Source organism: Erpetoichthys calabaricus, chromosome 2, assembly GCF_900747795.2.
Source record: "Erpetoichthys calabaricus chromosome 2, fErpCal1.3, whole genome shotgun sequence".
NCBI classification, from domain to species: Eukaryota; Metazoa; Chordata; class Cladistia; order Polypteriformes; family Polypteridae; genus Erpetoichthys; species Erpetoichthys calabaricus.
Genome location: NC_041395.2, coordinates 114492019 through 114515349, shown reverse-complemented (window position 1 = coordinate 114515349; position 23331 = coordinate 114492019). Strand labels below are relative to the sequence as shown.

The 23331-nt window shown below is 41.4% G+C and overlaps 1 protein-coding gene across 1 annotated transcript in view; it reads right to left on the bottom strand.

Annotated features, from left to right (window-relative positions):
* LOC114646274 (calsyntenin-2-like) overlaps positions 1-23331 on the bottom strand; it is a 791236-nt gene that overhangs the window by 3744 nt on the left and 764161 nt on the right. The window contains exons 13-16 of the mRNA XM_028794392.2: positions 15898-16074; positions 11779-11924; positions 8672-8789; positions 3927-4111 (exon numbers count right to left, since the gene is read on the bottom strand). Of these exons, the coding sequence (XP_028650225.1) occupies positions 3927-4111; positions 8672-8789; positions 11779-11924; positions 15898-16074 (626 nt within the window). The remainder of the gene's footprint in view (positions 1-3926; positions 4112-8671; positions 8790-11778; positions 11925-15897; positions 16075-23331) is intronic.

Below are 23331 nucleotides of genomic sequence, written 5' to 3'. Positions count from 1 at the left end.
CGTCCACAAAGTCCACTTAATGTGCTTTTCATTTCCTGGCCTAAGCACTGGGGGCTGTTCTCCAGCTCTTTCCAGTTTCAGTCTTCACTGGGGTTGCTTTTTCATGAACAAGTCAAAGAGTGTGTTTTGGGGAGAAACCTTCTAGAAAATAAAAACTTTTCAGATGCGTTAAAACTTGACATTAGACCTTTGACTAACTTTACTATGCAGGCATTGAAGGCATTGTGTTCTCTGAGTCCCTGTTTTTATCATAAAGGTACAATACTCTCTGAGCCAGTTACACTGATTTCGGATTCAGATTTCCAGTTCTTCATTTTCTGAGGAATCACAGCATATCTGAGGAGACTTTATTTGGACTTTGCATTTTCTACTCTTTGTGTCTTGCCTTTAATATTATTCAGATAAATATCATAAAACACACTGTATTATCAAGAGTGATTGTATTTGAAATTCCTACTGCTATATAGGGGATGGTGAAGTTCTGGGGTGTTAAAATCTTGAAGGTTGAGTTGTAAGGTTTTAATTGTATTTGTAACCGTGAAGTGGTCTTACCTTATATTTCATATAAACTTTGATTTGTATTAACTCATAACTGGTTTTAGCCCACATTTATTTTTCATCTCATCCCTTAGCATATATACAGTATAGACTTATGACAAATAATGCAGCAGCAATGTTAAGACTCTTAATTCTCTTTTTGTGGTTTGTACTAGCAAAAGCTGCCTATGAAAGTTGGTTTCAGAAGGCCAAAGACAAAAGAATAGCTCAGACATTAGACTTTGGAGTTAATTTATAAATTACCCTCACCATTTCTTTTTAAAATTATTCTGTTCTTTCTGAGAAGTGGCACTTGGTGAGAGATAAATGTGAACACATAAAGGCAGCCTGCTTGATGCACCAAGTTCACACACAGGAACTGCACCAGGGCATAGGGCATTTATGCGTTAATAGCAATAAACCTCTACTGCACACCGTTCAATGCTTAAAGTTTTTGACAAATCTTTCATATAGGTTTGGTGTCAGCAGTGGGATTGAAGACTGCCAGCCTCAGACCTGGCCTTGGGCTGATTGTTGTACACTGGTGTATAAAGGTTAGATCTGGGGAAACCTCTTTGCTAGAATGACCCTGTTTCCCTTCATCCTGCTGCTTACAGCCTTGGATGGAGCCATTGGCTGCCAGCCCTTGCATTCTACTGTAGGTAAAAGAAATACTGGACAAGGACAATGATTATTGCTAAAAATTCAAGCTTGGTAAAACGAGTCATACAGCTGGATGCTCAGCATGGCCATTTCCTACTTGGTAAGTTGTTTGGCATTTGATATGTCAACTAGTTTTGGTAGTAAGGTTAGCAAATATAATAAAACAAAATGTGGAACAATGTCACAGAAAAGCCAGTGAAAAAGAGAAATGTGCCCACTTGAGGGTGACATGGTGTGTTATTCAAAGGTATGATTAATCAAAGAAAATAAGGTGCCAGCAAGGAAACAAGAAGTGTGGAATCTGAAACCATAGTATGAGCAGTGGCATAATAAAATTATTAAATGTCATAGAGCTGCAATTGTAGTTAGTAAACATGAAAAGGTGGTTAGAAAAAGGAGAATTCTAAAGATGTCTAATAATGAGCTCAGTGCACAGGGGTGAAATAGTCTGTGAGCACTTGAACTTGGCATTATTGCCTGGCCATTTTCTTTCTTTCTACCAGTGTGGTTGTTCCTTAAGAATCAGTGGTTTCTTTTTACTTTTCAAGTTGAGATGTTATTTGCAAAGTAGTAAATATTGTACAGCAACTTGAGGAGAATGCTATAAATGCAGGGCTGTGGAGTCAGTAGATAAATCCTTCGACTCCGACTCCTCTGTATTTAATATGCTGATGTATTTTCCATGTTGATTGAAGGAAGGCAACATACACGTCATTTAACCACAGAACTACTGGCTAGGAAGCTGACTCTCTACCGTATTGGCCAGTTTAAAAAAAAGACAAGAACCCCTGAACACACTTCAGGCAACAGCACACACCTACACCTACAGCATTACACTTGTTTACACTCAAATGAACTCGTTAAACACATTATATCTGAAATAAAATTCAAACATAATTTGTAATGTACCATAATCCAGATTACAATATGTGAATGTCAGGTTGTATAATAGCTCAGCTGAACTTCACACTAGTAGTAACACAGCTATGCACTGGGCTTTATTCTTACATCACAGAAGTACTTAATTATGACTATTGTTTGTGAAATGGAACATTTGAACTTGCTGTATTTTTTTTTTCATTACAATTTAAAATTATTAGTAGTCGGAATCTGTAAATTTTTGCCGACTCCGACCCTGATTCCAGGTACCCAAAATTGTCTCTGACTCCGACTCCACATCCCTGTATAAATGTAGCCAAAATCAGGACGGTGAAGCCAGTAGGCGTCTCAAACTCCATATTTGACAAGATAAATAACTAAGGAAAGGTTTAAGAATATCACTAAGGTAGAGTTTTCAGGTGAAATGTGAGACCCAGTGTCCACTTGGATTCATTTTTAACCTTACTTGCTCCTTTTAGTCTGTGTAGCTGTACATCCAGTCTGCTACTCAAAGGCTGCCATGTCTCAGAGGTCTGCCACTCCATATTAACGCAATGCATTCTGACAGAATTGCAGACAGGGGCCAGAGGCAGCCTTTTCACTGTCCCCAGGGCCAAGTGGACCTTTACCTTATGTGGATCACTAAATGGCATCTGCTGAAAACAGGGAACGGAGCAGGGACTATGCTTTACATTGATACCAGCACAATAAACCATCTCCTTATCTGCACACTTGTTTAGTTTTATCTTTCTGTCACCAAACTCAATGGAGAAGCAAATTAGGTTGTAAATTTTAGTCAGTAAATCCTGGCAAACTCAAGTGGCTGGAAACCTCACTCCCAGTTTGTTAGTGCAGTGTAACCTGATGTCACCGGTCCGAAGACATTGATGTGCTCGGTGAGCTTGTGGGACATAGCTGTTCAAGTCTGATAAAGAGTGGTGCAATGCATTTACTACAAGCTGAAATAACACATAAGGGGACGAATAACTCCGGGGATGGCTGCAAAATGCTTCATTCAGATTTCTGCTAGCTGAGGATGCCGAGATTTAAACAACATGATGCACGTAACAATAACCCTTACTTAATGATATGGATGCACCACCAACATGTTGTGGACGTGTTAAATTAATTTAAGCAATCATCCATTCATTATCAAAGCTACAGAATATAGTACAGGGTGTGGGGCATATTAAATTATGAATGGACTATGTAATAATAGTTGTGCGGTGGACTGTAAAGTAGCGGCCAGGTTTTCTATTTTCAGATTAATTTCTAGTGCAATAAAAAGGCTACATATTATAGTATTAAAATTCTGTAGTTTACAAAGTCGACATCAAAACTAATGCAAACAGTGCAATAAGTATGAATTATACCACCCAAATCTGCTACTCTAACTCAAAATTCAGATGCAGTAGATGTAGCAGTGCAGACACTGAAATGTAAATCTAAAATCAGACCACTTCACAGTTCTCTCTGCTGCTGAGGCCTGCAATAATCTCATATACATGCAGTTTGGATTCTTGCAAATTCTTTTCTTATTAGTCAGTTAAACATTGTCAATGTTAGTTCATCTAGAAAATTATGGGAAAAATCTGTCAACAACAAAAGAATGGACAGATCAGTATAATTGTATTAAAGAGAGCAGGGCTCATCTAAAAACTACCAAGGTCAGTTTAATTCAAATATTGACCAGAGTCATGTGGAAGTTAGCACATGGGACCCCACAGTCCCCAAGAGTTCCACCGTTATTCTCATCAGAGGGGCTCTGCACTGCATGTAAGAGTTAGTCTCCAAAGCACAGCTGACTGTCACCATGTCATTAAAAAGGTCAGAGCAGGTCATCTTACCTCCATGGGGTTGACTGTGATGGTCAGAGCTGAGTCATCCCAATCCATTTCATTCTCCTTTGTCCCAGCTGTGCCCTTTGCAAAATGCCGGTATGTTTTCCTAATTCTGTAGACGCCCAGGACAATGATGAGGACTAGAAAGCTGACACACACCAGGATGACTGCAGCTGCTGCACTTGGAAAAGCTGAATAAAGAATATGGATCTGTGTTACTTTATAATATCTAAATATATACATATACAAATATAATAAAATATGATCAGAATTAAAGTAATATTTGCATAATCTGCAGCAATTCCACCACAGTGAAGAGATGTCTAATTTGTTTTACTATACAGCCATTGACTGCATTGGCCATATATGAGATACACACATTATTCAGAAGAGCATTGCAGAGAAGGCATGCTGCTTATAGAAGTGAACTGGGAAGAACACTGTGAGCAATCGTGTGGTTCACACATAACAGGAGCAGAAGATGAACTGGAGGTTGTAGCTTCTGTACCAGCTGATCATCTATTCATTTTTATTATTATTAATGTTTTTGTAGTAACAAATCTACATGACTTAGGTTGTAATCTTCTCATAACATGCCCTCCCGTAAAATGCTCTCATTCTTGTAAGCATCTTGAAGCACTTCAACGCTCTCAGTAAAGATTTCATCATGTTCTACATACAAGGGGAGTCTGATGGGAAGTGAGCCTACCCATGATGGAAGTGGCACAGCACAATGCTGTTTTATGATATTACAATGTAGTCTCCCTGAAGGTGCATGCACTACTCCTACTGGTGTTCCAATCTCTGGATGCCCTCAGAAGGTTATGAAACGTTTTGCGTCTTTCTTCACATCAGGAAAGAGAAATAAGTCAGAAGGTGCCAAATCTGGTGAATAAGGAGGATGGGGCAGCAGTTTGAAGTTTCATTCTTTGTCTGTTTCCACTGTCACGTGTGCTCTGTGTAGTGGTGCGTTGTCAAGATTAAAGGTATGGATTGACCTAAGCCATGAAAAAACCTAGCAACTTTGGTCCATGGTGGGTTGAGTTTTTGGCAACACATTCATGAAGCAAATCTCCCGTTTAGCCCTAGATCTGGGGTCACTGTAGGCCACTGAAGTCACTGTCATATTTGTGGAACCAGCCTGAGATGATGTGTGCTTAGTGACTTATCCTGCTGTGATTTATACATTTGAGCAAAGCAGACTGTGATCGAGGGATGATCATCAGATATGCTAAAGTATGCTGTAGATACTGTGTTGGATTAACACTATAATCCCTGAAGCCTACGAAAAAACTTGTAATCCCAGGCCACATTAAATTCCCTCGCACCTCCTCATCAGCGTCTTTTGTTTGCAAATATGTTGATCAGCACCGGCAGCCTGCTATCCCATCCCATCCCTCCCCCCACCCCAAATCCCCAAAAACGCAGCTTTAGTCATACACAAGGGTGCCTTGAATTGTAGAGGGTAAGTAATATATCGTTATTTGGAACACAAATGTTTCATGTGTGTTCTGTTTCTACAATGATCTGTGTAAACGTAGGATGACAGGAAATGCGAGGCGAGAAATGCTGAACCCATAACTAGAACAGAAACTTTTTAAATGTTCTACTAATTGGCCAAATGTTGACATGAAGTGTATAATATGTGAAGACTGAAGTCCAAATATCAAATTAACACTTTCACAAAAGACACAGATATAACAAAACAAGTGCACTTTTTTCTAGAGTTTAACCAAAGTAAAAGAAATTGAGATTGGGTACGACATAAACACACACATATATATATATATCTGTTTGGCTAGTGTAGAGGTGAGAACTGCTGTCTCCAAGTCGCGAGGTGGCAGGTTTAATGCATTAACTGTTTTGAGTAGTGAGCAGCTGTTTATTACTACCATTATAGAATATAAACATACATTTGATTTATTTGAGCCTTTAACAACCGGTGTATATTTATGGTACTTGTAAAAGTTAGCGTTTTGTTTCATTATTCACTTTTATTCTCTCAGTCACATTCACGCTCCCCCTGATCTAACACTATTAGTTTTCAAATAAAGACATGCTATAATAGAGGTGAACTCAGATGAGGATGAGGGTTCTACATCTGAGAAAGAGAACAGAAGCCCTCCCTGCAAAAAAAAAAGTCCACACACATATAAGAACAATGCAGCTGCAACAGGCGTAAAGGCGAAAGATGGCACCGTTTGGATGCAACAAGAGGATGGGCATCATCCTGCTAATGAATCTGCTACACACATGTCCTTCAATGAAACAGCAGGGCCTACAGAGCTTGCCAACATATTGTGCAAAGTCCTGTTTGTGATTATGTTTTGTGGTGGTCTTTATATAATATAACATTTATATGTTACTTATATAAATGCCAGATTAAATGTTATTTACCTTGATTTATTTATTTATCTTCCTACAGCGTAAAGTCACAAGTAGACTTCAGAGCTTCCTCTGTTTGATTGACAAGGGCATGCTGACTAAGTACATGTGCAATGCCACTTCGGTATGCGAGTGACTTTAGCTGCAGCTGGAAGCTCCTGTCGCACTTTACACAACTGTTGTTCCGGTTCTGCCTTTGTCCAGAAATGGCTCCATAAGCTTTATGACCTTAGTCTCGGAAAGTCTTTCTCCTGTGGGGCGACTGGGGTATTTTCCTGAATAAGGAGTGGCATTACACATATACTTAGTCAGCATGCCCTGCTCTGTAAGCCCTGCTATTTTGTTGCAGGACATGCGTGTGGCAGATTCATTACCAGGATGACGGCCAACCTGTTGCTGCATCCAAACGGAGCCATCTTTCACCTTCACGCCTGCTGCAGCTGCGCTGTACTTACATGTGAGTGGATGTTTCATGCGGGGAGGGCTTCTGTTGTCTTTCTCCAATGTAGACCCCTCATCCTCATCTGAGTTCACTTGTTTTATAGCATGTCTTTATTTGAAAACTAACAGTGTCAGATCTGGGGGAGCATAACGTGACTTGAGAGAATAAAATTGAGTAATGAAACAAAATTGTAGCGGGTTGGAAAATGACTGAATGCTAACTTTTATAAGTACCTTAAATTTACACTGGCTGTTACAGACTCAAATAAATCAAATGTATGTTTTTATTCTATAATAGTAGTAATAAGTAGCCGCTCACTATTCAAAACAGTTAATGCGTGAAAGCCCCAAGATCAAACCCGCCACCTCTTGATTTGGAGATAGCAGTTCTTACCTCTAGACCAGCCAAGCAAACGTGTATATATATATATATATATATATATATATATATATATATATATATATATATATATATATATTATGTGTGTGTGTGTGTGTGTATGTCATACCCTATCCCAATTTCTTTTACTTTGGCTAAATTCTAGAAAAAAGCGCACTTGTTTTGTTATACCTGTGTCTTTTGTTAAAGTGTTTATTTGATATTTGGACTTCAGTCTTTACACATTGTACACTTCTCGTCAGCATTTGGCCAATTATTAGTAGAACATGAAAAAAGCTTCTGTGTTAAGTTATGTGTTCAACATTTCTTGCCTCTCATTTCCTGTCATCCTACATTTACACAGATCATTGTACGCACAGAACACACATGAAATGTATGTGTTCCAAATAACAATATACTATCTACCCTATACAATTCAAGTGACCTCACACCCAGATAAACAGACTTGAGCTGGGAGAACTTTGTGCATGACTTAAGCTGCGTTGGTGGTGGAGATAGGATAGCCTGCTGATCGACACATTTGCCAAACAAAAGTCGCTGATGAGGAGGTGCAAGGGAATTTAAGGTGGCCCAGGATTACGAGTTTTTCCGTAGGCTTCAGGGATTCTAGTGTTAAAAAGTCTAATGTGGGCCAAGAAGTCATTCGTCGCACCATTACAGCGCTACAAGGGACCACTTTCCGGGACTTTTTCAGAAATAGGAGAAGGCCGGAGAAACAGTTGCCAGGTTGAAAGTCTGGTCTACTTAAGAAAGAAATTCAAGTACCTGACATTACTCCTTCATAGGTAGGCTCACTTCCTATCAGACGCCCCTTGTAAAGCTTAATGTGTGTGCTCATGATGAACAATTTAGTCTTCTTCCTGATCGGCCAGGAATATAAATGTGTTCTGGATATAATTCTTACATCTGACAGATAAACTACTATTTGATAAACCAGTTGAAATGTCTGCCAATATCCCATGACCATTTGTGTTCTAACAGCTGTCATTTTTTGCTGCTTAGTATGCAAAGTGTTTTTTGTTGACTGTGCCTCATAGATGTATTTGATTGCTGTAACTTGAACATGTAAAAATGACAAATTTACATCCAGTAGAGCTAGTAAAAAGTGAGACGTTCCAATATAAATGACCTAATAATCTCAAAATCACTTGAATATTTTAAAATTAAAAACCATTTTTGAAGCTTTTGAATCATTTAAATACACATTTAATATGCCATTATCATTTATTTAACCCTTGACTAGAAATTGCATTTAGTTGTTGGGGCTGCCGACTGTATCAGCCATCACCAATCAACTTCCATTTGCAGGTTAGTAAAAGAGCCCTGCCATTTTTTTAATGTGCATTCTGTTCCAAGCTAAATTATTAAGCACTCCACAGAAAGAAGGAGAGTATGCTATTTTTCAGCAAATTTAAAAATGTTTCAATAAAGAAAAAAGTGGTCATATCACAGAGAGCAAGAGGTTCTTGGCTACACATCCCTTTGGCCACATGTCCCTTATTGCCCACCATGTTCTGCCACTTACCTGATTCCTGGGAAATGTTGCTTTCCACAACTGGTTGGCTCATCTCCTGCACATACTGAGGCTGGAGGGCCATGTGATTCACTTGCTTGATGAACTCGGAATCATGCAGAACATTAACCTTGTAAAAGAGGGAGAACAGAAGAGTTAAAATGCTAGTGACTGGCAACTACAAATAAAAAGGCAGTTGTAGTGACTGCCATGTTATTTTAAAATGAACTTTACTAAGGGTGGCATTAATGCTTTTGGATTTATAACTTGACTTAAAGCACTGGATCCTAAATGTCGAGTGAACCACAGGCCACAGGCACATGCCCTGAGACTGAACAATTACACTAGTCACCTGCTCCAAAAGCTGATCTCTGTGATTTTGCGCTCCACAATTATGGCTGGTGTCTCATGTTTATGGCCCTCTGGAATCACAAAGTCAGCAAGTGCTGGTCAAGACTGTGAGGCGACTCTCAAATTTAGTTCATCTCTCTAGCAGAACCAATTCAGTTTGTGAATTCAGATATTTTTTTATCAGAAAATACTCTGACCCCCTCATATTTCATTGTGGTTTATTTTAAATGGATAAATTTGCCATTCAGTCTACAAACAATGACCCATAATGACAACATGTTTTCAGACAGGTTTGCAAATTAAAAATATCAAACAGAATTCTCTCATTCATAGAAGTATTCAGACCTTTAGTTCAGTACTTTGTAGAAGCCCCTTTGGCAGCAATTACAGCTTCAAATGTTCTTGGCGAGTCTCTACAACAAGCTTTGCATCTCCAGGTTTGGGCAGTTTGTCCCATTCCTTCTGGCAGATCCTCTCAAGCTCTGTTAGACTGAATGGGAAGCATTTGTAAACTGCCATCTTCAGGTCTTTCTATAGATGTTCTCTGTGGCTATGGCCTGGCCACTCAAGGCCAGTCAGAGACTTATCCTTAAGCCACTCCATTATTGTCTTGGCTGTATGTTTCATTTGTGGCTTAAATGTGAACAGTCTTAGGTTTGCATCATGGATCAGGTTGTCTTTGAGGACCTCTCTGTATTTGGCTATATTCACCCTTCCCTCAGTTCTGACCAGTCTCTCTGTCCCTGCCACTGAGAAAATACCCCTATAGTATGATGCTGCCATCACCATGCTTCATCAGGCAAGTGATGGGCAAAGCCTGGTGTCCAGCAGACATAGTTCTTGGAGTTATGCCCAGTTAAATTTTTTTCTGATCAGACCTGAGAATCCTTTTTCTCATGTGCTCAGAGTCCTAGAAGTGGCATTTGGCAAACTCCAAGATGGCTGTCATGCCTGATTTATGGAGTGCTGTTTGAGATGGTTGTCCATCTGACAGATTCTCCCAATTCAACAGAGGACTTCTGAAGCTCTGTTAGATTAAGTACTGTATTGGGTTCTTGGTGACCTCCCTGACCAAGGCTTAGCTTGGCTAAACAGCCAACTCTATGACTATTTCTGGTGGTACCCATTTTACAATTATTGAGGCCACTGTGCTCCTGGGGACACTCAGAGCTTTAGGAATGGCTTTATATTCTTGCCCTAATCTATACCTTACTGTAGTCTGATAGTGGATTGTACAGAGAGTTCTTTGGATTTCATCGCTTACTTTTTAGTTCTGACATGCAGTGTGAATTGTAAGACCTTCTGTACACAAGGATGTGCCTTTTTAAACGATGACCAATCAAATCAGCTCACTGCATGTCAAGGAGAATTAAAGCAATTGACCACAATTTTTAGTTCCATAGCAAAGTCTGAATACTTAAATATATCAGAGTATTCAATTTTTGATTTTAATAAAGTATCAAACCTTTTTGGAATTAATTTTCACTTTGTCATAATGGGCTATTTAGTGTAAATTAATGGGCAAACAATGGGAAATTTATTCATTTAATTTAAATTAAATCTCCAGCACAACAAAGTGTGCAGAAAGTGAACTGTCCTGAATACCCTCTGAATCCACTGTATTACTGTCCATTTAGATAGATGAGAGTTCTTAGGTATGCCAGTGCTACATTGGTTCTCACGCTCCTTTACTGACTTAAAATTGGTCATCTAATTTTTATAAAAATAAAATTCATTGATTTGAATATTCACAGAGTCACACACGACCACTGCATTGTCTGTCTGGAGTTTACATGTTCTACCCCATGTTCTGTGGATCTTCTCAGGGTATCAACTTATTTGTTTATAGCACCCTTTACAGATCACAAAAGGCAAAACAAAAGTACACCTCAAAGTAAGAAGTTATATAGGGTTAGGATAATTCATTGCAAAGGTTTTAACTACCAATATCAAAATATTACAGACTCAGATCAGTACACGTCGTACACAGGCTTTCTATCAGAGATTATCATTATAAGCAATCGTCTTATAAAATGCACAAGAGCAAAGATGAACCTGTGTGATTTGGCAGGAGCTTCATAAACAGGCTGAGGGGCTGAGTTCTGCACAGGAGGACTTTCAAAGTTTTCAAAAGGCTGTTGCTAACAACTGCACATGATGACCACTTAACTGGACTGGAGAGCCCGACAGCTTTGGGGTCAGCACTCTGTGTTCGCACACATCCTGAAGACATGCAGCTTAGGCTGACTGGTGGCTCCAAATGATTCCTTTATGTGCACGTGTGGATATTTGAGGAAAGGTTGCCCTGCGATGGACTTGTGCGTGTTAAGTTTGGTTCCTGCTCTGTGCCTGATGTTACTAAGATGAACTCCAACTCTCAGTAAACCTCAACTGGAATATGGAGAGAATGAAAATATACAGATGAAAGGATTTCTTTCAAAATGGCTTACTATTAAATTAGATTAGATATACTTTATTTGTCCCCGGCAAGGTGAAATTAAAAATGCTATGTTGTAAAAATAACATCCATGTCTAAGGGATGCAAATGAATGAATGGATAGGAATGTTCACACCAACAGTTGTCGTTCTTTGTGCATTGCATGCTGTACAACTCTGTTGTTTCAGACTGGCGTTCACATTTATTACACAGAAACATTCCTGCCTCCACAAGCTGACACACACCAGGATGTTAAGGTACTGAACTTCTCGGCCACACACTGCACTTCTGATTTTTTTTCTATATATCATGGTTGAACAATCCAACTTACCTCTAGGTTGAACTCATTGCTGGTGTATCGGCCATTTAGCTCAGAACATGTTAGACGAAACTTGCGTTGAAAAATTCCGCCTGCATGCCAGTGGTGATAATGCACTTTCCTCAGCACCTGCTCATAGTTTGACAATGTGTCGACTCCTGCAAAGACAAAGGGATGTGGTAGGCACTCACACTGGCACAGACGGGCAGGCTGTCCCTATTTTGAATTTAAGCAGGCCTATTTTTTGTGCATTAACATACCCCTTTATTAACCATCTGACTAAGTGCCACCCAAAGTATTACAATTTCACACAAAACTGGACATTGTTACGCTGGACATGGCGCCTTACAAACTTCAAGAAGGCTGACTGGATGATAAATGTGGATGTAATCCAGTTATCAAACATGCACTGTATTGGACAGTTCCAGATGTGAAATGTGCAGACAGGTTTAGTTATTTTGGGTTTTTGAGAGATATGTCCATAGAATGAAGGAAGCTGCTGCAGTAGGAAGCCAGGTGATTAAAAGGTAGATAGTGGTCATCCTTGGATCTTCAACTTGAGGAATATGAAAGGAGGACGTAGCTGCTGCTCCATGTTAAGTATCCACCGAAGATGTAATATGGTGGGAAGCAGAGAGCTGTCTGCATGGAACAATGTAATAACGCAGTCGACATACCAGGAGTGCGGGGATGAGGCCTGGTGCCTTCCAGTCCAGGCAGGCAGACTTGAAATGATTCCAGCTAAACTTGTGTCAAGTGGAGGAAGCCGTCATCATTTACAGTCTACTTTACGCCTGCTGTAAACCCTGCTTGTGTGCTGCTGCCTCTGCTTATTAACACAGTCAACAGGACAGACAGAAAATTGGAGAAAGACACCTTGCATCAATCGTGACATATGACATCTTAGAGTCTCTGTCTGTCTACTGCTTCTGCCTGTTACTCGGCTTATTTCAGCAAACTGACTCGAGTGGCTAGCAATTTATTTCCAGTCAGAACAGATAAGAAATGCTACTTTGAGAGCTTCCAGGCTGAAAAGATAGTTGACAGGTATCAGGCATGTGCCATCATCTCCAAGTTTTCACAGTAATCAGAACTGAACAAAGGTGCTAAAATGGAGCAGCCGGAGGTGCCTGCCAAAAGGGCAGGATTCTTTACTGCACCACTGGCTTTTGAGATTTGGCCTGAGAAGATTGGCTGTTGCTATATCTGAATTTCAGACTACAGAAAGCATACATAAATAATATACAGTGTGGGGCTGAAAGCATCTGGTGCAAAAAAAAAAAGACGCTGTAGCCTGTGGGGATACAAGAAGAGATGTTTATGATCACGTGTGTAAGAGAGTGTTTGCTTAGCTAATGTCCCATGTCATGTGTTGGGGCGACTACTTCAGCAATTCATCTGGGCAGCACACTGCCTACAGGATGTGTGAACTGGACCTCTTGGTTGTTTCTGTTTAGAATTGGTTTATTCTGGCATCCCTCAGTGTGGGTTTTTATTGTTAACTCCAACCCGAATGCATAAATGATGTAAATGATGTGGAAAAATGTGCAAAAACAAGTTGCTAGCCTTTGCAAAAGACACTAAATGAGCTCTGTGTGCATATCTGTGCTAGAAAGTATTTACCAAAATAGGATACAGAATCGGTCAGACATGGGGCAAGCTGTGCTTGAAGTAAACAGCTGTACGGGCTGCCATGTCACATATCATTAGACCAGGACTGTTGTCCATAAAGCACATTCTGTATTTCCGAGTAGTCTCTTTACCCTTTATATCCACACCACATGCCAACAGAGTTGGGAGACCAAATGGGATACCAGCTTTTACATGTTGCTTTATTGACTCCAAGTCTGAAGGGCTTCTACTAATCTATTTAAGACATTTGTGATATCAGATGTGAAATACAAGGGGCTGGCCTGCCGTTTACTTCACAGTGAATGGAGCAGCAGTGTTAGAGATAATGTAAAGAAGAGCCTGGGAACATGAAAACACTGACAGAAAAAACTGAGACATTCACAACCACCAAGATTGAAACCACTTTGCCCATACTAATTTGTACGTTATGTTAACCTGTATTAGTTCATTTTTTGGTATTTATTCATTCTCATTCCTACCTAATTTAACTTGTTTTTCTTTTCTTGTAACCATTTCTTTGACATCTTGTAAAGCACTTTGAGATACATTCTGTGTATGAAAGTGTGCTATTGATATAAATGTTGTTTAGATTTAATCTTGTGTACTCTTTCCTGAGTTGGTCAAAGTTCCTTTACTTCGGGGCACTAGACATCTACGTTTAGTCAGTAGGATCCAACCGAGTCAGACTTGTATGAATTCTGTGCAAGTTCAACATAAAGACTATGTGGTTCTTTGCAAAGTGTAGTGGACTGGTCAAGGATGGGGAGGACATTTTTATTTATTAGATGATCGGGAGTGAATAGCCTAACCTGATCTGTTTAGCTAGAACTGCATGCTGTGACCACTAGGGGGTGCTGCAGCACCCCAAACCCCAGACACAAATCCGCAGAAACAAGTTCCGGGTTCAAATAATAATTTACTTGATAAAAAAAATATACCTGCAACAGGTTTCTCAATGTTTGCGCAAGTACAATATATATACAGTTAATCTCTTTTTCCTTCACACCTCCCAGGCGAGCTTTTTCTATCCTCCACTCCCGACGCCAACTCGCCTGGGTGAAGCAGAGTGCCTCCTTTTACCTCAGACCTGGGAGTACTTCCGGTTCCAGGGCATTACCAGTAAGAAGCACTTCCAGGTCAGACTGAAGCTTTACAAAGTAGGGATCTCAAATTCCTGCACCACCCTCTCGAGGTGCCCAGGGAAACCAACAGGGCTGCTCTATGGGACTACAACTCCCAGCAAGCCCTGCAGGTGTCCATACTGGTACTGCATCCAGGCATACTGCCACCTAGTGTGTCGGGGGACCCAATGGTGCAAATAAGTCATCTCCCCCTGTCCTTCCATTACACTGGCCTCCCAGGATCTTTGGTCCACCCATGCCGGGATGCTGTTTACCCAGTTCCAGATGGCATCTGCCAGTCTTCTGTTTGAGGTAGGGTATATCCTGGCATCCTTCTTGCCTATTCAATATGGTGGTCTCCCGGCCAGGTAAGGCAACATGCACCATCCCGTTCGGGATGTCAGCCCCTGCCTGCTGTCCATCACAATGTGTTAATGGAACCCACTTAGTGTTTGTATGCTCTGCAGTTAGCAGTGGTTATTATATTGTCCTTTTGGAACAGAATGGTGTTATCATTCTTTTTCTTGGTTCTGTCCTTGTGCAAATTTCTATCCTTTTTTTTTTGGCTTGGGAAAAAATTGTTTTAAGTTCAACTTAAAAGATGCATGCTGGGATACTTTCAGGTATCAACATCTTTAACTGGCAGACTTGCATATCAGATCTCTGTGATTCTGGTTTGGAAACAGCAGTTCAGTAAGAATGGAGATACTTGACGCTAAATGTGTTTTACTTGTTAACAGCACATGAAGGTATGTAGAGAAAAATAAATATGGAAATACAAATGCCATAAACTCTCAGGGTAAGCTCCATTGCTAAGAGCCTCGTCCTTTCTTTGTCAGGGACAGCGCCTAATCATATAAATGAAGAGCAGGCTGATTATGGTGTGCCTGATGAGGCAGTGGTTAAGATCTTGGCCTGTAGTTGTCATCACATTACCTACTTGATTTCTTCCAAAACAAAAATATTGATTTGTAAAAATATCATTGAGATAAAAATGTAATGCTGCTGCCTCACAACAAGGAGACTGGGTTTCGCGTCCTGGGCACTCCCTGGGTGGAGTTTGCACGGTAATCCCACTGTCCAGGTGGTTTTCCTTCTGGTGCTCCCGTTTCCTCCCACAATCCAAAGACAGGCAGGTTTGGTGAGTTGGCGCTGTTAATTGGCACTAGTGTGTGTTTTAGTGTTTACCCTGTGATGGACTGCGGCCGTGGTGGTCCTGCATTGTGCCCAGTGATTATTTGGGTAGGTTCCAGCTGCCCCCATGTCCCTTCCCTGGATAAGCAAGGTAGGAAAATGGATAGATGAACAGTGATATTTCCCTTTATTACATTATCCAAACCAACTAGCCATGTGTGGAAACACAACCCATGTAACATACCATAGATGGAAATTCCAGAAGTGGAGTTTGTGGCATCCAGGTGTTTCCCGTGGAGTTCACTGTGGCCCACTTCTAGACTCTCCTGTTGTGGATCAAGTTCTTCCCCAATCACCAGAATATCACAGAAATCCAGGCTGTGAATGACTTCCTCCATCAAGCCTGTCTTGTGAACTGGAGCTGCAAGGGAAAAAAAGTAAAAAAAAAATAAACCAATGTTAGCAAAGGGCCCAGAGTATGCTATTGTGACCAGCTCCTGTCATTTACTTGACCCCACGTGTCAATGTTCTTTCTCGCTTTATTGAGCAGCGTTACATGACTGTGAATCCAGCGTGACTGAAGAAGGGGAAGCCGTTACTCTTAATGAAGTATCTTTTTGTAGTTCGTACGCTGAACATGTGCCTCCTGACATTATAATTAAAGGGCACTCAGACTCCTCATAGCTCGTCCTTTTTTTTTTTTTAAATACAGCTAGTCTGTGTGCTGAATTACTTTCTTTTATAATCAGACGATGATTTCTGAATCTTTAACCCTTGGCAGCCATCCCTGCCTAGCTTACATTAGTAGCTGTACTGGTGGTCCCGGGTGCTTGTCAGTTTGATGAGACTTTTGAATGAATTCTTTCTAGTATGTCAGCTACAGCACAGTCAGAAACACATGCCAAAGTTCTTTTCTTCCTTTAATTAATAAAAACTAAATTGACAATGAATGGATCTCCATGTGGTAGGCAAATTTTAGAATAGGGATGATCAGTGAGGAAAGATGTAAAGACACATTGCAAAGGTGGCGTGTGCCTGCTATTCAAAGACACCAGACTAATAACAGCCTGACACCTCAACGTGACCTGCTCTGAGCCCCTCTACCTCAGGGTGAATAAAGATGGTGAATCTGTTAGATGTGAATATTGAGCACTTCCAACTTGATTGAAATCGGGACAGTGCTTCACACTTCCTAGTATCAGGAGCTGCTCTGCTATTCTTCACATCACTGGAGCGGCCACATTGCCAATGTTAAGTCGAAGTGTGAGGAAATACAATAACATTTAATTATACCGCACCTTCTGATACAAACTGCTGCTCAAGGGGCTTTATAATGCCTCACTGCTGGTAATCTTACTTCTCCCTGCAGGTCAGCACACTAGGTGGGTAATGGCACACTTGAACACGAGGGCCACTTTAATTCACAGGGTGAGAGTGTTGAACAGGCAGCACGTCCTGGGGTCTCACAAGCGGTGTCTGCTTTACCAGTTTGCTTCCCCTGTGTCAGGCTCTCCATGCAGCAGTGGGTCGGAAGTGGAAGGACGTGGTGCAGTGAACGGGTGGGGATTGTGGGTGCTGGGCAGTATGAGGTGCAAACGGTGGTGTGTCTGTTTGTGAAAGCCATTTGGGTTGAAGTGCTGCGTGTAATGATGCCAGTCACGGGCCTGTGTAAAGAGAAGAGGATAAAACCTGGGCAGGGCATTTGCACAGCCTTCCTGGGGTAAGGCTTGGCATCCTCTGTGCATTCTTAGTGGAGGGTCAGGTGGGGAGCAGCTCTCCCGCTCATTGTTTTGGTGGTCATGTCATGTCATTTTCTAACCTGTTTGATCCAGACCAGGGTCATGGGGGAACTGGTGCCTAACCTCATCAAGCATAGGGTGCAAGGCAGAAAAAACAGGGTGCCAGACTATCGCAAGGTGAACACACACACTATAACACTACAGCATCGCCAATTCGCCCAACCTACATGTCTTTGGACGGTAGGAGGAAACCAATGCAGACAAAGGTAGAAAACATGCAAACTCCATGTGAAGAGGACCTGAGACACTAGCCTGGCTCTCCTTACGGTGAGGCAGCAGTGGTACTACTGTGCTACCAGTGCTGCCAGTAAAAAAGAAGAGTGGTCTAACTCCGCATTTGGGGTGCTCTGTCAAGCTTGTTTAATCCAAATTATTCTGTTGCACTGGATTCTTGATAGAGGAATGGTGCAGTAATAGTTTGGGCTCGCAATTTAAGATATAGTCGTCTTTTTTCTTTCCTTTACTTATTCTGAATGTTAACTTTTGTAGTTTTTGCACAACAACAACTGTTATCTCCCTCTGATTACTGCTTCACTGGTCCTCAGTCCCGGGACGGCTTTTAGGGACACACAAAGACAGCCTTCCTCTGATGCTGTTTCATTGGCCCTGTTAATGTGTGTGCCGTGTTAACTTCTGGTTCTGAGTAAAGAGGAGAAACCCTCACAGTCAGTACTGCAGAAGACTTTGTTGAAGATTCGCAGTATGAAGATAGTAAAAAAGAAAAAAACCAAAATGTGGCGTTAGCAGTGATTAGGTTGCAAGCTGTGCCTTCATTTGTCTTCATTTTACAATTTAGAATTCTATGATCTGTTAGCGTGGCATTGATCAAGTGCTGCAACTTAACTTTGTTTTAAAAAATGCATTAAAGTCTCATAAAAAGCGGTACCTACTGCTTTCTGCTGAGCCCTGTGGCACCAAACGTCATGCCCCCTTTTTGTAGTGTAAAGGAGAAGCGCACTCAAAAAAGTGTGTGAGAAGAAAATGTGAACTGAAGAACAGGAGAGCATCCTGACAATGAAAGAGCATAGCCACAGGTCAAGATTCAGGGTGAAAAAATCGCAAGCACCGAGATTCCTGGAGCTAGTCAGAGATACAGTGCCGCTCAAAAGTCTCATGTTTTTGGTACAAATTGGTGCTGCATTTTTATCAAGACGCCATTAAAATGATTTATAAATATAGCCAAGACAATACTAGTGTTCCTAATGGCTGTTACTGCTTGAAATGTCTGACTTTTAGTTTCTTATTCACTGTAAAGAAGACAGAAACAAATCTAAAGGTTTGGGGGATCCACCCCATATTTTGCAATAACATAATAAATTGACTGAGCGGAATAGAGTAGTCATCAAAGATGGAGTGACTGATTTGGAGAGTGCAGTGCTCGGGGTTTAGGGCTCATTTATACTTCACGCTCAGAACGCATACGCACCCGCATCATGGCCGCCACGCGTTCTGAGCGTTCATTTGATGCGTCCTCTGAGCAGGTCCTCAGAAATTAACGCGACGCGTGCGCGAGTTGCAGTACCAGCAAAAAGTCAAAGGGCGCAGTGTGCTAAAAGTTGGAATGTGACATCAGAGTCTCTGTTTACTATCTACATGTGACAGAAAGCCGCTTTGCGGATCCTACGAGATCGGTGTGCGCGCTTCAATATTTGATAAATGGTTCGATGTGGTGGAGCAAAATGACGACATACAGATGTATTCATGGTGCTTTTATATTCAAGCGTTGCATATTCCCGATCGTAATTACACGATGCGTTTTAAAATTCTCACATACCGTCTTCTGTGCTGTCTTTTTTTCTAGGGCCTCCTCTGCTCCTGACAGCAGCGAATCGCCAGCAATAGATCACCACACTGACCACATTAAATGTATGATATTCCAACTCTCTGCACATTTAGTATCCATAGATTTATACTTGATATGACTTTCATGATGAAAAGCATTAAAGTATGTATATTACATTTTACAGATACATCGGTAATTTCATTTAAATAATGAATACTGTTAATAATTACACACATGGGGGTGACACAGTGGCGGAGCGTTAGCGCTGCTGTCTTGCAGGGAGTCACGTCGCTGATATTCCCTGCCTGGAGTTTACAGGTTTTCCTGCTGGGTTTCCTCAGTGTGGTCCAGTTTCCTTCCAAAGATACGCAGATTTGGGGATTTGGTGCCGCTAAAATGACGCTAGTGTATGTGTGTGCTTGTATTCACCTTGAGATGAGCCGAGGCATCGTCCAGAGATTGTTTCTTACTCGTGCCCAATACTTGCTGGAATGGACACAACCCTGGATTTAATCAATAAACATCCTTTTCAGAGATACTGCGGTAAGGTGTCATCGGAATTTAATGGGTGTTCTAGGCAATTCACAATACAGAGAAGCTGAACATGTTCTCACCGTGATAATATCTCGCACTGCCACCTGGCGGATTCCTCCAGATTTACGTAAAGTACGTGCGCAAGTATAAACACTACAACGCTTGCGTAGCAGGAGTGTCCGCTGCAGCATGCGTCGCGTGAAGTATAACTCCGGCCTTATAGGCACAGGACAGGAAGAGCCGGGTTCTTAGGCAGAAGTGATTAGCCAACCTGAGATGAGATGAGATGACAGTCCACTGCAGGGCTCACACACACATACGTCCCATTTAGAACTGGTCACACCTCCGCCCTTTGGCATGTGCAACAAAACTCGAGGATGTTATGTGAACCCGCACAAACACACATTGGTCATGCAGGCCTCACATACTGAGCACCCTAGTCCTTGGATCTGTGATGGGCCAGCGTTAAACGAGCACACCAGAATGCTGTCTAATTCACTTTTATTTGTAACGTAAACTTGAACTTCAAAATAGCCCCTTGTTTGATGGGGGCTCAAAGGTACGTCATGGTTAGTCTCAGAGGCTTTTGGCCTTCAATCAATAAAATGACCTACGAGTGAACAGCAGAGAAGACATGGATGCTGACTGGGGATGCTCTTCTGTATATTGGGCATGTTCAGGCAGGCAGGCATCTGCTCCTGTAGTGCCCGGGGGGCTGTCTAGCAGGTCTTACTGTTCTCCACATACACGTGTTTCTTGTATCTGAGATCTGATGGGAACATAGTTGGATCCCCAAAGGTTACCCTGAAGAGTGAGACGTGAGCTGCACTCATGTAGCTTTAGTTTTTGACTTTTAGGTCCAGTATATAGAAAAGAAGCTGTGCTGACAAACTCCAGGTTAGGTTTTATTACTCTTTTCTGAATAAAGAATTTTGATTCCAGAGGAAAACTCCTGTTGTGCTGCAAGGGAAGATGGTGCCTGTGGAATCATACGTGGAAGAACAGATGTATTTGCACAATCCGATTGTAACAGGAGGTTATGAACCACAATCTTTGGCTTTTGTTACAAAGAACCAAACAAGGCCACTAAATCATAAAACTATATATTGAAAAAGCAATTGAAAACAGATAACAGGATTATATTTTAGATTTGAATTTGGATAATAATCGCTTGAAACATCTTTGGAGATTATTGGCTACTATAAGGCCAACTGTGCACATAAGCATATACAGTGGTGTGAAAAACTATTTGCCCCCTTCCTGATTTCTTATTCTTTTGCATGTTTGTCACACAAAATGTTTCTGATCATCAAACACATTTAACCATTAGTCAAATATAACACAAGTAAACACAAAATGCAGTTTGTAAATGGTGGTTTTTATTATTTAGGGAGAAAAAAAAATCCAAACCTACATGGCCCTGTGTGAAAAAGTAATTGCCCCCTGAACCTAATAACTGGTTGGGCCACCCTTAGCAGCAATAACTGCAATCAAGCGTTTGCGATAACTTGCAATGAGTCTTTTACAGCGCTCTGGAGGAATTTTGGCCCACTCATCTTTGCAAAATTGTTGTAATTCAGCTTTATTTGAGGGTTTTCTAGCATGAACCGCCTTTTTAAGGTCATGCCATAGCATCTCAATTGGATTCAGGTCAGGACTTTGACTAGGCCACTCCAAAGTCTTCATTTTGTTTTTCTTCAGCCATTCAGAGGTGGATTTGCTGGTGTGTTTTGGGTCATTGTCCTGTTGCAGCACCCAAGATTGCTTCAGCTTGAGTTGACGAACAGATGGCCGGACATTCTCCTTCAGGATTTTTTGGTAGACAGTAGAATTCATGGTTCCATCTATCACAGCAAGCCTTCCAGGTCCTGAAGCAGCAAAACAACCCCAGACCATCACACTATCACCACCATATTTTACTGTTGGTATGATGTTCTTTTTCTGAAATGCTGTGTTCCTTTTACGCCAGATGTAACAGGAGATTTGCCTTCCAAAAAGTTCAACTTTTGTCTCATCAGTCCACAAGGTATTTTCCCAAAAGTCTTGGCAGTCATTGAGATGTTTCTTAGCAAAATTGAAACGAGCCCTAATGTCCTTTTTGCTTAACAGTGGTTTGCGTCTTGGAAATCTGCCATGCAGGCCATTTTTGCCCAGTCTCTTTCTTATGGTGGAGTCGTGAACACTGACCTTAATTGAGGCAAGTGAGGCCTGCAGTTCTTTAGACGTTGTCCTTGGGTCTTTTGTGACCTCTCGGATGAGTCGTCTCTGCGCTCTTGGGGTAATTTTGGTCGGCCGGCCACTCCTGGGAAGGTTCACCACTGTTCCATGTTTTTGCCATTTGTGGATAATGGCTCTCACTGTGGTTCGCTGGAGTCCCAAAGCTTTAGAAATGGCTTTATAACCTTTACCAGACTGATAGATCTCAATTACTTCTGTTCTCATTTGTTCCTGAATTTCTTTGGATCTTGGCATGATGTCTAGCTTTTGAGGTGCTTTTGGTCTACTTCTCTGTGTCAGGCAGCTCCTATTTAAGTGATTTCTTGATTGAAACAGGTGTGGCAGTAATCAGGCCTGGGGGTGGCTACGGAAATTGAACTCAGGTGTGATACACCACAGTTAGGTTATTATTTAACAAGGGGGCAATTACTTTTTCACACAGGGCCATGTAGGTTTGGATTTTTTTTCTCCCTAAATAATAAAAACCATCATTTAAAAACTGCATTTTGTGTTTACTTGTGTTATATTTGACTAATGGTTAAATGTGTTTGATGATCAGAAACATTTTGTGTGACAAACATGCAAAAGAATAAGAAATCAGGAAGGGGGCAAATAGTTTTTCACACCACTGTATGAGATATTCTCTTAAACTGTTCTGCACTTGTGCTTGACAATACTGCAGCCTTCACACTGAAGTAGCTTATTGGAAAGATGAACCAAAACACCAAAGAGTCTCTACACTCTTCTTACTTGGGTGTGGTCGGTGGGCCTGCATGTCCCGCTGATCCTTAGCAGAGGGTTGTAGGAAGTCTCCTGCTACTGGGGAGGCCGAGTCAGTCTAAGGAGAGGATCAATCAAAGAACGGTCCAATAACTTCAAGTGTGTAAAAGTTCTAACAAAGAAACAATAATGGGACAACCTCTTAGTGACTAGCCTGTAGTTAGTGGGAATGGTGATGGTTTATAGGGGTCAGAGCAAGGGGCATGCACTGGTCAAGACGCTCATCTCCGAGTCTGTTGTGCCTCTGATTCTTACAGTTGAAAATTCTGACTCGCATGTGTATGCAGGCCCAAATGTAAGTGGCAAGTGTGTTTTAATTTGTGTGCCACGGTGTAGACTGCATCCAAAACACACACGCAGGTCCACCGTATTGGACTTGGCTTTGCTCACATTGTCGCTTTGTAACCGAGTCATCCCCAGCGCCTCACTGATACAAAGCAACAGGTGGACACGTGCTGCTGGTGGTGACAATGAAAGGGTTTCAGACAAATATGACCAGTTTACAAAATCTTAGGGTTCATACAGGCAGGAGAAAGGTGCAGCATTCTCCATTATAGATTTTAGA